Below are 16,599 nucleotides of genomic sequence, written 5' to 3'. Positions count from 1 at the left end.
GCAAAGCAACCCAGACATTAAAATTTTACCGTCTAAAATTTTCAGACAGCTGCAACAGGTGAAACTATATTCATCTGCAAAGCCATTTCTTGTTTCGCAGACTGCAATTTTAGACTGTGACAATGTCTACTCCAAACATTGCCACCTTAATTCTTTTCTTACCTGATCTCCACAAAGTCAAAGTTGCAAGAAGGAAGAGAACCCTCCAGGTCGAAATCGGTGAAGTTCAGCATAATCTGCATGTTGACCTGCACAACGATCTTGAAGATGCAGTCTCTGTTGGTGGGGTAGTAGTTAGGGTAATTGGGTGAAAAGAAGGATCCTGTAGGGGAGGTGAAGGTCTCACGACAATCTAATGAGAGAAAAAGGTTAAAGCAGAACGTTATAATTTGAGTGCTGCATTTTCATTTTGTCCAGATGAAACTACTTTGTATATTCTGTGGCTGCTTCTCTGATATGCTAACAAGTCACGCTAACATTCTTTGGGTTTCCTCTGGTACCTCAGGTCAATAGCAAGCCTATAGAGAAAATCAGTAGGAAAAGAATGGTTTCTGTCAACAGAACAATGTTAAAGATAAACAGTCTGCAGACAGTTTAATCAGATGACATGAATGGATTAGACAGGGTGCAATATAGTCCTGGGTTTGGTGGATGCAAGCTCTCAGAAAGTCATAGAGATTACGGGTAAGAATGAGTAAATGTTCTTGCATGAAACTCACTGTGTATGCTCATACTGCCTGGTCCTTAGTCAAGCTAACTGTTAAATTGCACGACACTCCATGTCAGACTACATACACACAATGCTGTATCACAGTGTTGTCAATATTAACAACAAATCCACCATGCCTTGTAGGTTAAGTCTAATGTATCAGTAGTCTCAAATGCATTAAATAAAATCTGAAACTGTGTGGCTTATTTATTGCGTACCTGTGGTGGCATTGATGGAGACATAGCTGGCAGAGAATCCCTCTTTGGCTAAACTTGAGTCAGACACGAACAGCAAGGTCAGCTGGCTGTCAGTACTGGTGATGGATGGAGGCACTGAACGCCCACAGTACCTGCACATAAAAAGCACCCAAGATCTTTACTCAAGTACAATCAAGTACAATAAATAGGGAATGTCATTCGGGAAATAATTTGTGACTAAACTAAATGTTAAGTATTATCAAAGTCTGAATATATGGAATGGACAAAAGACTGGATATATAGAATAGTCTGAATATACTCTACGAATATATATATGAATATATATATTTAACCAAGACCAAGGTGGTAGAAACCTGGCAGATGCCTCTTTTGTTGCATATGCACAGTATATGCAGTTCAAGATTGGAAATGTAGCAGTTTCTGAACATTAGTGGAGTCATTGACGTCAATGTCTGTCCATCTTTGGTTTTAGAGGGATTTATAACACCTGTTGAAAAGCTTTTATAACAACAGTTGTGTAATAAATCAAGAAGCTCCAAATGATCAGTTTTTTATTAAATTATTTTATACAGGTGTGATTGAACAGTATAATAATTTTGCAGGATGTAGTTTGTGCTGCTGTTTAACTGTACTGTGATATATAGCAGATGAGGCTTGTCCATAGAGATTGAGGAAAGTTGGTCCTCCTCTATTTCTGAGACAGATCAAAATCTATAAAAGAGTAATTGTTTGAAATAAACCATTTCCAAATCTCAGTATCATTTATATAATAATTTTCTTTTTTCTTTGGAAAAAAATCCATCATTGAAATTCAGATTATTGCAGGATTTATTGCAAGGGTTAGACTGTGTTATATTGTGTGTATGTTAAAACCTTTTGACTTTTGCTCACTTTATTGCGTTGTAGATTTCATTTTAAATGCATAAAACTGTTTACGAACAGTGATGAATATTTCCTGAAGCCACTGCATATAAGTTGGTATACAGACACACACATGCCACTGCATATTGTCATATACCTGCCAATCTTGGTTCCAGTCTCTACTGTGCCATTGTCATAGACCTCCAGGTAATCCAAGTTACAATTAGTATGGTATTCCAAGTTGAAAGACTCAAATGTCAGCCGAATCAGGTTGCCTGGACTAACACTGATGTACCAGGTACAGTTGGCACCATGGGGGTAGTTGGTGGGGTGTCCGGGGCTTGTAATGGTGCCTGAAGGACTGGTCAGGGTATCGCCACAGCCTGGTAGAGGAAGAAAAAGACAGTCATCAAAATGTCAACATTAGAATTTGGCGCTTTAAGTTGCTTCAGAGGACACCAATTGAAAAGAAATACTGAAATAAATCCTGGTTCTCATGTCCTGTTAAAAGCAGCAGCTACAGTTTAAATGACCATTTCTTAGCATAACTGGCAAGTATGCATTTCCCACAGCAGGCCCATGAGTAAATTTTACTTTGACGAAAAAGAAAATATCATCGAGGCTAAAAAAACACCTAAATTTCCCTTTAAACAAACTAGTGGTATTTTTCAGGATGGCACTACAAGGAAATCAAACCAAATAAAATATTTGAAGAAGTCAAACAATAAAAACTGTGTGCTACCAGTTTTGTTTTCACATTTGCTAATTCAAATCATCTGTGGAGACTTTTTGTGGAGGCTACTCTCACCCTCCAAGGCAGAATCATAGGCTGCTTCAAAGCCGTGGTTGCTGATAGAGGAGTCGGTCTTGAAACGGATGTACATAGATCTCTGACTGGACTGGAGAGTCGGGGGAATATCATCACCACAATAGTTCCCCAGCAGAGGAGAGCTGGATGTGGAGCCGTCCCTGACCTGGAAGACAGGGGAAATATGGACCATTTTAACTGAATCAATCTTTCTCTATCCAATCTTTCGACCAATATTGCACACTATACAACAAATAGATAGTAGAAAGTAGAGGAAAAGTACAGTTAAAAGACAAAAACTGCATAAAAGTAGTAATGATTGTTTCTGGTTAATTTTATATTTAGGTCCAACTGTTTGATTCCCTAATGTTCATTTACCTCAACAAAGTCATAACGACAGGAGCCTCCCTCAATGTCAAATGACAGGAAGTTGAGCATGACCACGTAGCCCTCTGGCTGGTTAATGACCCACTCACAGACCTTGTTGTGGGGATAGGCGTTGGGGTGGTATGGAGAGCGGAACTGCCCAGTCCCAGACAAAGTACCTCCACAAGCTGGGGAGAGGAAGGGTTAATGGTTGGTCAGTGGCTAATGGACATGATAGACATAACTTAAGACTGTATGGATTAAAATCAATGCCTGGGCCTGGGAAAATTTCTTAATCATCATCAAGGGTGAATATACTATTCAAATGCCAGGTGCACATGTTTGCTCACACTCCTTAATATTGTTCATTGCTTTATGCATCCAGATGTATGAATTTTAATGAACTGGAAAACAGCAATATTAGACCTGTTCACCATGAAAATATCTGTTATTCCAATGTCAAATCCATTAACATTATCTATGACCACCATGTGTGTACAAGCAGAAGTGAAAAAAAGAGTACTGAAATAACATGAACAAGATAAGGAAATAATATACGATATACAAAAATCAGGAAATTTAAAGTTCCTCTCCAGCACAAAAATCAGTGACTAGTAGACATAACAGAACAGTTAGCGTAGTTAGCATCTTTTATTTGTTTATGGTGTTTGTTAGCTCGCAACTGGCAGTGGCTGACACAGTGATATAGGGCTTTCAGACAGAATGTGGCAAAGGCACCACCGCTCTCTGAAACCCATTATTTCCAATGGCTTCCGCCACGTCAAAACAGTTTGACGCTGCGCAGTTCAGCGAGTCTGTGCAAGTTCAAACTTCATGGCCTCCTTAAATCCTTAAACATTGAACTGCTAGGTTCAGTGACTTAACAGTAAGTTTAAGGTACTTAACATTACTTGATGTATTTTCTAATGTCACTGTAAGATGATATATAATAATGTTGTTGTTAAAAGCTTTTTATATTTTTCACACACTGCCAGGACAGTTTACGTAACAAATAAATATGAAAGCATTCCTTGTTGAACATGATTTCACTCATTTAGTATAGCACATTATACAAGACATGCCTCGCAGAGCAAGCAACATAAACATGATTCCATATCATGTGTGTGCAAAGGTGTGAAGTCTCACCAACAGTGTAGACAGCCCGGAAACCAGCCCGGCTCACTGAGGCATCAGACCTGAAGCGAATCCAGAGGAGGTTGGAGGACGAGATGATGGGAGCTGGCAGGGAAGTCCCACAGTACCTCCCTATTAGAGGGTCAGTCTCCAACATGCCATCACGGACCTGGAAAGAAATGCCGTAAAAGAATCAGAAGACATGTTAAGAGGCAGTGCTCTGTACATGAACAGCATTTAACTCAAACTATACACATATCGCCATTATCTTGCAAAGAAAAAAAAAACTAATAAATACTAATAATACATAAAAACTCGGACACTGTGCACCATTCATGGGAGTGCTTTTGGCGTAACATGCAATAAACCAATCAGAGTGCTCTGTCCACCATGATGGGCAAGAATGGGCTGAGCCAATCAATGTGCTGCGCACAGCTCTGCTGAGAGTTTTTCACCATGTGTAAGATAAGGCCCTAAATCATTATAAGTGGTGGACATCAACCTGGCAGTGTTCAAGTGCTCTTGGCCTCTCTCACAGCTAACTAAACTTGCATGGTCAACCTGTCATCTTGCTCTTGTAATGCTAACTAGAGGGCCGTGTTTGATGGGTCCTCTGGTTGTTTGTCACGTGCTTTATTTTTAGTTGCAGGATCTTCCTGAGATGCCTTATTTCTTGCTGCTGGGACACTTGGATGTTAAATAAACTCGATTAGTTTCCAAATCGCAGGATACTGTGGTAAGTCTCTGGACTTTTGAAACAGAGCTCAGAATGATGTCTTTCATGGTTGGACAGTCACCAGATGTCCCCCATGTATTACATTTTATTTGTCAATGGATAAAAACTGAATAATAATGGGAAAAACAGATAAATGGATGAATGCTCTAATAACTGTTTTAATGCAATGTTTTATTCAGCCAGCCCAGTCTCTTATTATTAAAACAGTATGTACATCCTACCTCCACATAGTCAAAAGCACAGCCACTGTGACTCTCCAGGTTCATGTCAGTAAAGTTGAGGGCCACCCTCTCACCGACTGGTAACCTGATCAAATAGATACACTGGCGATTGTGAGCATAGTCATTGGGCCAGTTGGGGGAGATGATGATGCCCTCACTGTCAGTGAAGGTACCACCACAGCCAGGGTCACCTAAGAGACACACACACCAGAATGAGAGGTTGTTGCATTTAAGAAGATCAATTGCTTGCAGAGTTTCATCCTTAAGAGTAAGGTACTGAAACTATGATCTAAGTATTTAAATAAACAGGACACTAAATCTAGAATTGTGCTTCTTCCATAGCAAAGCATTTGAAGCAACACAAAACATTTAAAAACTGAACAATCAACTATTGTTTATTGGGACTTTCCTGATAAAAGTCCAGAGGGTGTTAGTATTCCTGTTGTTGCAAATAAGACTAGACTTGCAAACAAGTATAACAAAGTTGGACCTCGAAGCTGACTGAAGCAAGACAATCAAGGAGCAATCAGCATCACTAAATACGGATTTAACAGGTGGTTAAGCATATTAGCAGACCTCAGACAGGAAACACTGTTAGGCTCTGATCCAGGTTTAGTACCATGATGAATTTCTTAATCTCTTGATTAAACATTTTTTATCTCATTAACGAGTGATGAAATGTCAGAGTTTAGGTGCCTGTTACTCATCTGAGCTGAGGATAACATGATGTTCATTTTCAAAATGAATATTAAATACTTTCTGAGACATTAATGTTTGATAAATACTAATATTCAGACAATACAGTAACTTAAAGTGGTGGATTTAATTTAAAAATTATTTTAAGTAATCATTTTTCATCATTTGTCATGCTGCACCTGCAAACAGTGTAGACTAAGTGAACAGAAGCTCCCATTATCAGTGTCTGCATCACAGAATTAGCATGGTAAATCTGCAGCTCATGCCAGATGTACCTACTAAATTTAGTGCTCTTTGCCTGAACTCCTAATTAAGAAAAGCAAGGAATTAAGGCAGACATCCGACAATACATTTATGTTACTTAGGTGCTCTGGCAAATCAGAAAAAAAAAAGACTCATAATATTACCTTATTAACACTATCAACTTACCATTATACATGGTGTATACATTGTCTTACTTGGTACTCATAGATTCTTACTTGGTGATGTTGTGTATGTAATGTGGAAGCCTCGGTCAGAGATAGTCGAGTCAGAGTGGAAGTGGATCCATGCAGCTGGACCGGTAGTCCTGAGGGGTGGAGGTGATGCGGTACTGCAGTACTTCCCCAGAACAGGGTCTTCTGGTAGAAGACCATCCCGGATCTACAACATTTGTCCAAACAAGACAATAAAAACAACAATTAATTGTAGGGTTGCGCTACACTGTAGGATTGTTGTGGGGTCAGTAGTGGAACATAATGCAGAATACTTCTCTGTAAAGGTAACCGTTGCATTGGAAAGGAAAATGGTTTAAAGAGCATTGTCCTTGTTGACACACAGAAAAACATATGTTAAAACTAAAATGATACCTCAGGTAGCCTTGCTTTTACCGGAACTTCACAAATAAAAGCAGTTTTACTAAACCTAAACAATCTGGCACCTACCCACACAAACCTTTAACTACGTCATTAGACCTGTGGAATGTATTTAATTCTCAGTGATTTTTAATGATCGATTTCAACAAATGTAAAAGATTATGGGATATGTGGCGGCATTTGTCACCTCTAGGAAGTCAAAGGTGCAGTCAGGGTGAGTCTCCAGACTGAGAGTCCCAAAAGCAAAGGTGATGAGCAGGCTGGGCTCCACTGTCACTGTCCAATAGCAGTCTCGGCTAGGTGGGTAGTTTCCAGGGTAACCAGGTGAGTTAATGTTTCCATAGGAAGTAGTGAGTTGGCCTCCACACACTAATATGAGAGGGAGATTTCAGGAAATGAACAGTTATTTGACATTTAGTCCTTTGCAAGATTGACCACTATTATTCTATTCTGCTAACTTGGAGATAAACATTTTGGTAACCCCTTGTTTAGACTATTGGGCAAAAATGGCAGTTTCATCAATGCAAAATTAAATAATAAATGGGAGAGGTCAGAATAATTTCTGAAGATGTATATGTGTGTATGTGGGAGTAATTGTGAACGATTAACTGAATGTAAGACATAATAGAGAAGAAAATATAGAAGAAGAAAGTGATATAGTTAAATTTAATAAAGTACCCAACTGGCACCAGATGTAAATGTAACATCAGAAAGACACTGGAAATTAAAATCTGGTTAACATCAAAACCCAACGTTAGCTAAATGAAACTGAGACGTTTAGCAGGCGACACTGCGTTTTGGTCACCATCACCACACTTCATGACTAGAGTGTTGGTATTCTATTTCAAGAGACTGCTATGTTTAGAAGGTGTTGGATTTTGGTAACTTAATAACACAACTTAAAACCAACACAAATATCTTTGTCATCCATCGTCAGTATTCTACATCAAACTGATGTTGGCATAAGATGTCATCCTGACATTGAGTTTTGGTCACCCGATGTCACCTACATTCAACCAAATATCAATGTCCGACAATGTTGGTGGGGTATACTGTATGTGTCAGATCACTGCAAAATTTGTAGGATTATTCATTACTCAAACCAAAACATTAAAAAACACCCCTACCTGGATCCTGAGACTGCCAAGCGACTGTGAAGCCACCAGCACTGACAGAGTGGTCGGAGCGAAACCAGAAATATAGGGAATTGTGAGAGCTGTAGAGCTCCTGTGGGTTATTTTGCCCACAGTATTTTCCAATCATGTAAGCAGAGGCACTGTCCCCATCATGAATCTGAAGGAAGTCATAGTTGCAGTTGGCGCTGCTCTCCAAGTGAAAGAACGGAAAGGTGATTCGCACAATCTGAAGAAGGGAGCAAACAGAATTCAAAGGATGTCTGTTAATCCTCAACGTTAGAAATATAATCACATCTACTAATCGTGGTCATTTCTCTCTTTAGTACTCCCTGTGGTTCAGTTGGTCTCAGTACTCTCACCAGTCCCCATCAGCAGCAAACAGCTGTTAAAGGGGCTATTGGTAAGATTTCTCTGGCGAGAGACAGTTAAAATGTTTTATTTTTACCTACAGTGGGTGGTGGTGATTGTCTCTTGACAAGAACTTTGGCCATCATTGCGACTACAAGACAATACATCCTCTGAGCAGTGCTACATCTTAAGGGCAGATTGGAGGCAACAGTGATTTGCTATCAGAAAGTGACAAGACAGGCCAGAGCTAGCTGATTAGCATGCTAACTTAAATAAAAGAAAAGATGTGATAGAGACAAGAGATAACGATTGGCATTGTTTTCCACTGCTGGAGACAGCTCTTGGTGAGCAAAGGAAAGAAGTTGGATGCTGAACTTGCAGTGTTTCCACTAGACTGGTAAGTAAACAGCTGTTAATGCTAATGCTTGCTATGTAGCAATAGCAAAACTTACAAATAGCTAGCAAAAGAAAGCACTGATTTAGTGACTGTACACTACCTGTCCAGCACATCAGGCAATAGTAGAAACATTTATTATTCTAAGGAGCTGGTAAAGACCAAACCCAAGATAAAAGGCCAGTATCATCTGCTGACCAGAAACAAGACAACAGTAGGTTGATAATGTGTAGGATGCCTCCAGTGCTGGGTCACTGGGAAAAGTATTGTGATCCCAGCAGTGCCTACAACATCGTGATCCACACAGGGGATGTCTTCTGGACCTTGTTTTATGGCCCCATTACTGCACTCACTTAAGGCATTTAAAAAAAAACTATCTGATAATGTTTAAAGAAAAGGACGGACTGATTCGAGACAGAAAGAGAGAAGCTACAACGAGCAAACCGTACACTTCTTGTCCCAGAATAGGAAAGGAAACCTATTTTACCAAAGTAAGAGAGAAAGCAACTCACCTTGTTTGGGTCGACACGGATCACCCAGGCACAACTGACCTGGTGATCGTATTCATCGTGACCTGGTGTGTTAGGGTAACTGAAGGAACCTGCAGGGCCGGTCAGGTAACCTCCACACACTGGAACACACATAAAAAAAACTTACATACCACAAAGAATGAACACAACACAAAAGGCAACGGATGGGGTTTTCCTTAGGTACTGAATGAAAAATAATAGATATTGCAACTATGATTGAATAAAAAGGAGTAGAATAATAGAAGAGTAGATTACAGCTTTTATTCTGTCATTATATGGGAGATCATAAAGTATTTAACAATGAGTCCCTTATGTCAGCCCACAAGTCTGGTAAGCAGCCCATCCAATCCCTTATCTTCTTACTTCCTGTGTCTCTAGACATCGATTTTACTCTTTTCATCTCAACCTTGCTTTTTCTCCACCTCCTTTCAGCCAATCCCCCCCTACTTCTTCTCTTGAGGTCCCTGTCCTCATCTCCCCAGTTCCTGGTGGTACCTTGCTGTGCAGTCTGGCAGAGTGGGCCGGTCCACTGTGTAGTACAAGTACATGTGAATCCATTAGTGCCGTCGGTACAGGTTCCTCCGTTTTGACAGGGATTGCTTAAGCATTCATTGACGTTCTGGTCACAGTTTACTCCTTCCCAGCCAGAGTTGCAATTGCAGATGTATCCAGGAGCCGTGGTGGTGGCCTGTGACAGCAGTAGTGCACTTTAGTCAGATATTTATGAATTTGTTGTTTGATAGATAGAGATCTGACAATGGATTTTCTCCTTTTTGAGAATCTCATTAACACAAATTCAACACAGGACTTGCATTTGAAGACTGATTCAAACTACGGCCACACCAATGCAAATACTGTAAATCTAAAAAGACAATTTAGATGTTTATGTGATGGTAAATTGGTAATGGAATAGGCAGTGCGGTTACTCAACTTGATCAGAGTAGATTAAGCTTCATTTCTGTCAATTCCTGCTCTTTATGACCATTTGTTTTGTGCGTCTATACAGTAAACTCACATTTCTTTATTCATGGGTTATAGTGCTACCCCTTATCCAAGAGGAGAACCAATATTCAGTGCTCTAAATCTGCCCATCAGCAGGACAGTGTATGTGTGACTGAGTGAAAATAAACTACAGAGTGAGAGTTGCCCAGTGGTTTGGCTGATTGATGTGACATTTTAATAGTTTTTAGATAATGTGCCTCATGGCACAAAGGAATAAGATATAGCAGGCTGTGGAGACACACACAGTGTCACGGACAACATCTTTGTCATTATGGCATGCCCAACACGCACCATACACACAGCCACACACACTCACCACACACTGTCCATTGACACAAGGGTTGTTGGTTTGACATATGTTGCTGGTCTGGGTGCAGCCTGTTGGCCCATAACCATTGCCTATGTAGCCTGGTGGGCAGGTACAGACAGGGAAGCTTGAGCCTGGTGGATGCAGGAGGGGCGGGTGAGAAGAAGCACATGTCACTCAAAATAGATCAAGACGACAACAACAACAGCTACAGCAACAACAACAGCAAAACAAAAACAACAGAGAGTATTGGCTGAACACAAGAGGATGTCATTTGCTTGAACCAAGTAGAGCTAATGCTGGCAATTCTTCGAGCACCCGAAGCGTTTGGCCTTGTTTCCCTGTGGTTTAGAAACTGCTGCTCATCCTTTGAGGCCACTACAGGACGCTCTTCTTTTGACAGGACTTTTGCTGATTGGAGTCTCGCGTTCTTTATTTAGCAAATTCTGTATCTGGGATGAAGTTGCTTTTCTATCTCTCGGGGAACTAAGCTTGATGTATTGATCTTCGGATGGTGAGGTCACTTACAACGGATACAACAGATCTAGTTTCTCTGCTGATTAGAGCAAATCACCCGAGTGTCACCTGAACATATGCTTCAATGAAGGGATACAACTCACAGAAATCTTTCTACAAAGGGGTTGTACGTTTTGAGTTTCCTGTTGAAAAGAAGCATCTGCTGATGTGAACCAGACCTCACAAAAAAGAGATTATGATCAATAATTACTGATTTGAATAAAGATAAATTTAATTTAATCCAAGGGTTCACTCATATTTACCACCAGCACTGTCAATGTTTATTGGGTATGTTCAATAAAAAAGACAAAAGATGGTCATTGTTTGTGACTGGGATGGAGATCAGATGATATGTTAGAACCATCTAAAGCATGAGGTATGATTCTCTTTAATCTGTTTAATTCTCTATTTCCCTACATTTCTGTTCAGAAGACACAGTAAGAAAATCATGCACATGTTTGTTTTTACCTGAGCTGGAGGAGCAAGTAGCCAATGGGTGACAGCCTCCATTGTTGACAGTGCAGATGTTGCTCTGGGTGCACGTTCTTCCATCGCCCTCATAACCTGCACAAAGACAAGATCTGTCTGTAAAATCAGCCAGGTGATGTCAGTTAGCTTTTATATCATCTATTTCATTCTTCCTGGCCCCTAGAGGTGTTGTATAATACTGGGTGACCTGGGTGATGGATATCCAGGTATTACCACACTTTCTCTGCTGGTTATCCAGAATGCATAGAATTGTAGTTACATTCATACCTGGAGGGCAGGAACCACAGTGGAAGGAACCCATGGTGTTCAGGCATTGCACCATGGGAGCAGTGGAGCAGCCGCCATTATTGGTCGAACATTCATTCACATCCTGACAGCTGTAACCATTACCTTGCCAACCTGAGACATATTAGAAGTAATTAGAACAAATCTCCACTTATTCAGGCTGTACATTAAAGCATAATTCCAGTTTATTTCAACCTGACATATTTCCCAGAAATGTGGCTATTGTGGCTCTGTGGTCATGCTAACCTTATGCTTGTCACTGCTGTTTTATAGATTTGGAAAAACTAGGGGTCACCCTAAATAATTTATATCAGGGCATGCAGAGTCAACCTACTACAGCTTCCAAATACTCATGCTACATGCACCCAAAGTGATTTTTATGCTTCACATCTGCCTTCCGTGTAGACAAGGTATAACTTGGACTTACTCACTTAGTCCTCTGTGTGCATTGTGCCAGATGTGCACCGTCTGCTTATTTCAGAAGAATGTCTTACTCTTAAATAAATGTTACTTTCCCACTTTTCTGATACTGATAGTACCCCCAATTAATTGTAGCCCCAACTGCTCCTGCTCCAGCCCAATCCCGCCACCTCTTATGATCCCAAATTAAAATCAGCCAACCTCAGTACTCGAGGCCTGTTCCCATTACAGCAGAACACAGTATGAGTTGTGTTATTGAGTATTACCAGCAGGACAGGCTCCACAGTAGAAGGAACCCTGAGTGTTGTAGCAGGGAACCACAGGGTTGGTGGAGCAAGGCTTGTTGGGTAGGTTACACTCATCCACATCTGCTACACAGGCTGCGTTCCCAGCTGAAGCCTCCCAGCCACTCTCACAAATGCACTGGTATTTAGGCTGTTTATTGGGGAAGAAAATAGACACAGTGTAAAAACTCAACCAAAATCATATCTACAGTAAAACAGAATAATAGAAACACAAGAACAAAGTGAAATAATACTGAATTGTGATGTAAGTGGAGTTATTTGCAACGATGTTCAATGGGAACAACATGTGCAAATGGAGCTTAGTCTTTTGTTAGTAGAGTTGAAACTGTTTAAAGTGATCACGTCTGTCTGGGTCAAACTGATCACTAAAAGATGACTATTATAACTATTATATATTTTTTTTCTTTTTTATGTCATTTGTATTGACATTTGTATATTTTTTACATGAAGTAATGACAGACAGCTTCACTTTTATTGACTCAAAGATAAAATAACATAAACTGCCTTCTGGTCCTCTCTTGCTCCAAGACTAGACTAAATGATCAGAGTGAAAGCATCACACTCCACTGCTGCAGTGAGAGCACGGGGGCGATCATGACTGTAAACGTCCAAAAACATGAACAGAGGCAAAATAACTCACTGAGCCACAGCGGTGAAGATATTACATGATGTGAGTGCGCACAGCAAGCGCAACTAGTGTTAGGAGACAGTTGTTACACGCTGTGTGGTAAGTAAGTGACTGCTTACCTGTCCAGCAGTAACCCGGTCTGCATCGATACATGTGCCATGTACACACAGGTCCTGTCCTGCATTTCTGCAGTCATCATAACGCACAGTGCAGAGAACCCCGGACCACTCTGGAGGGCAGTTACAACTGCACGGACACAGAAATATCATTTAATATTTTTCTCTTATCAAGAACAAGATAACGATCAAGTCCTCATCCTCTATTGTTATTAAGCCATATAGTAGATTTTAGTTTTTTGTTAAGGTTTTGTGAGACACTTCTGGCCCAGCCCCAAACAATGGAAGTGAATCTTATTATATTTGAGATGCTTTGTCCCCATTTTTTGGAATAATCCACACATCTCACTGTAATCAGCTTTCACAGAGGCTATTTCTCTGGTTGAAAGTTGTTCAATCAAGGTCCACCATCACTACTGAAGATTTGTATAGACTGTTTAGTGTATCCTGAAGAACCAGGATATAAATAAACAATATCAATTACATTAATGCTGTGAGCACTACAAAACCAGCAGCTGGTGAAAAAGGTGAGAGGTGAGAAAAGCAGTGTAGGGCAAAAAAAAAAAAGTATAAAATGAACAGTTAAAAGGTAAATTGAGTTTTAAAATTTCATATGAAATGTTGGTGGTTGATGTAAGTTTCTAAGATTTTACCATTTGTTGTAAAATCTCCTATTCAGAGTGGTAGTAAGGAGGAAAAATAAAACTCACATTTAAATAATATGGTTATGTTTTGCTTAAGCATGTACATGTTCATTGTTATTGTAACTAGTTAAATATGTGTATGCTTTGAAATATTCTGTACACTGCATGTACACAGACTTGTAGAGTGACCCAGAATTTCTCCTTTCGGCCTTGGTGGACAAGGTGGTGGATAAAAGAGAATTAAGTTTAAATCAAAAACACAAGGTCAAACCCATGCATGTTAAGTGGTACTTTTACCTTAAACTAAACTGGAAAAAGATGTAATGATGAACTGCACTGAGGTTTTTGAATTTTTGAAACAGAGTCTGTTGGCTTTTGAAAGACAGTGATTCACATTTCAGTCAGATATTCTGTGTGTTTTAAAAACAAGGGTACATGAAATCAGCGCAGCTTAACTGTAAATGAAACCTCCTTTTCCCCCTTTATCCACAAAGCACAGAACTGTCTCAACAGTCTTCGGATATTTGTACAAATGCAAACAAACAGCAAAGATTCAATTCTTAACATTCGACTTTTATATTTAAGCTGAAGACATACTTGAATGACCCAGGGGTGTTGACACAGGTTCCTCCATTCTGACATTGCTGAAATGTTCCTGCATACAACTGACACTCATTCACATCTGTTGCACAGTTAGCACCCTGACACACACACAGAGCAAGAGAAAAAAAAAAATTGGAGAAATACAGACAGCAGGTTACGAATCAGCCAAGGAATATACTGACATTTGATGAGCAACCCTGTCTCCTAGAAATTCAGTTCATATACTACTACACTGTTACAGTATGTATTTGCGGGGTCGATCGTGTTCAGAGGCAAGGTTATTTTTTGAATAAAGTACTGCAGTCTTCAGGAGGTGTTTTAGTTATAAGCTGGTCCCTCAACTTCTTCAACAGACACACCTTCAATTCCACAACTATAAAACAACAAAAAACCAAAATCATAAAAATCATGAGAAAATGCTCTAAGACACTTAAATTTAAGGACTATTGCGTCAAGGATGGAACAATTCTAACAATGAGTGACAGACTCTAACCTTGATAATCTTTGCCTCTCTGAAACTGAAACTTGCATAAAGCGTCTTTAATAAATTACAAAAAAACTAAATAAATAAAACAAAAAGGAAAAAATAAAAATGTAATAACCAACTAACCAACTTTAAATATTCCTGCACAGGAGTAATGGTTTATTTCTGGGGCTCTGAACAGAATATAATGTAGTCTGTTGTATATGACTCTACTTTATATTTGGGATGTTATGCAGCACCAGTATCAGTAATATCAGCTGGTATTGATTAGTGCCATCTGTTAGTTGTTAGTTGTAACAAACACCCCTGTAGTGTAACAGTAAGGAACTCACAGCCCAGTTGCTTGGACACACACAGTGGTACGAGTTCACTAAGTTCAGGCATGTTCCTCCATTCTGACAGGGGTTGCTGCTGCAGGACACCCTCTGGACTGTCTTGGGGAGAAAAGGGGACAGGAAAAGCAAGTAGAGAAACATGTATGGTACAGTCTTGAGTTTGGGCCATTACAATAAACACTTCCTAAATGTCTTACCTGTTCAAGTGTAGTCACTTTAGTTTCAAGTGTTGACACCTGGAAAGAAACATGGGAAATGTGTTTTATGGCATTCACAATATTGAGAAAATTTATTTGGACAGATTAATTCTAAAGAGCTTTTATTATAAAATCTTTATTATATTTATATTTATTATAAATTATTATAATTTACATACAACACAATAATGGAAGTTAGATGAATGATGTGGATAAAACAGTACAATATTAAACATGTTTATGTCGCTAATGATACTGTTGTAATGTGATTGCAATCTGGATTTAATTGATGACATTTTCTTTTGAAATGAAGATAAATAAAAATTCATTACATGTAGTATTTTAATCCAACAGGAACTACAGCTACTTTTCATGTTCTACCTTGGTATCCAGCTGGTTCAGTTTGTTGGTGACATCAGGGGGAACGCCACCTCCATGAGTCTTAATGTTATCAATGTCCTCTTTGTTGGTTTGGATCTGAAACCGGAGAGTTCACATGCAGACACTTCAGTATGTGAAAGCTGAAGACAAAACAGTTCCTGAAGAAATCATCTAATCCACTTTAAAGAAACTGCCTCACCTCCACAGTAGACAGACCGGACCTTGCCACCCATAACCACGTAGCATAATGTTGTTACTATGATGTATATTATATTACTATAATACAATGATATGTTTTGAATAATTATATTCACTTATTATATTTAGATTATTAACATTATTGTCATATTATTTTACACTATTATATATTATATTTTTTCATTAGACTTATCACTGATGCATTGACAGGGTACCAAATAAATTGTCATTTTTGCATTATACATTTTATGTATTAATTTCTTTTTACTTATTATTACATTCTCCCTACAATTATATTCAAATTATATCAATAATTACTTCATTAATTAATTACAGCATTTCTTTTCCACCATTTCCCCATACATGCCTCAGGGCTCAGGACATTTGACTTTGTCCACTTAAATTCTGTTCAGTTACAATCTTACAATCTACCACAAAAAGTTGAATCCAGGGCAACTGGACTTGGCTGTAGATACTTGAAGACACCTGAAAACATTTCACCTCTCATCCAAGAGGCCTCTTGAGCTCTGAATGCCTGCTGAGGAGACCCAGATTTTATTTAACCTCCTTGGGGTTGTTTTGTCACTGATGTAACTTGAAGCTCCTGGCTTTTGTAACGACAGTCACTGGAGTTGTTAGGGTCATCCGAGTGCAAGTGTGAATGGTTGTTAAATCCCC

General features: G+C 39.3%; 1 protein-coding gene across 1 annotated transcript in view; it reads right to left on the bottom strand.

Annotated features, from left to right (window-relative positions):
- The window catches only part of cubn (cubilin (intrinsic factor-cobalamin receptor)), a 46,804-nt gene that overhangs the window by 26,419 nt on the left and 3,786 nt on the right, over positions 1-16,599 (bottom strand). Inside the window, exons 3-23 of the mRNA XM_071485537.1 lie at positions 15,724-15,819; positions 15,343-15,381; positions 15,143-15,244; positions 14,321-14,424; positions 13,083-13,209; positions 12,297-12,465; positions 11,593-11,724; positions 11,305-11,400; positions 10,330-10,454; positions 9,507-9,699; positions 8,994-9,112; positions 7,731-7,965; positions 6,791-6,972; positions 6,229-6,391; positions 5,054-5,244; positions 4,109-4,265; positions 2,975-3,150; positions 2,597-2,762; positions 1,946-2,171; positions 928-1,058; positions 163-352 (exon numbers count right to left, since the gene is read on the bottom strand). Of these exons, the coding sequence (XP_071341638.1) occupies positions 163-352; positions 928-1,058; positions 1,946-2,171; positions 2,597-2,762; positions 2,975-3,150; positions 4,109-4,265; positions 5,054-5,244; positions 6,229-6,391; positions 6,791-6,972; positions 7,731-7,965; positions 8,994-9,112; positions 9,507-9,699; positions 10,330-10,454; positions 11,305-11,400; positions 11,593-11,724; positions 12,297-12,465; positions 13,083-13,209; positions 14,321-14,424; positions 15,143-15,244; positions 15,343-15,381; positions 15,724-15,819 (3,119 nt within the window). The remainder of the gene's footprint in view (positions 1-162; positions 353-927; positions 1,059-1,945; positions 2,172-2,596; positions 2,763-2,974; positions 3,151-4,108; positions 4,266-5,053; positions 5,245-6,228; positions 6,392-6,790; positions 6,973-7,730; positions 7,966-8,993; positions 9,113-9,506; positions 9,700-10,329; positions 10,455-11,304; positions 11,401-11,592; positions 11,725-12,296; positions 12,466-13,082; positions 13,210-14,320; positions 14,425-15,142; positions 15,245-15,342; positions 15,382-15,723; positions 15,820-16,599) is intronic.

Source organism: Trachinotus anak, unplaced genomic scaffold (assembly GCF_046630095.1).
Source record: "Trachinotus anak isolate AG129_WGS33_773 ecotype Australia unplaced genomic scaffold, CSIRO_AGI_Tana_v1 ptg000009l, whole genome shotgun sequence".
In the NCBI taxonomy this organism is placed as follows: domain Eukaryota; kingdom Metazoa; phylum Chordata; class Actinopteri; order Carangiformes; family Carangidae; genus Trachinotus; species Trachinotus anak.
Note: the sequence above shows the minus strand (reverse complement) of the source record. Positions and strands in the feature narration are given on the sequence as shown.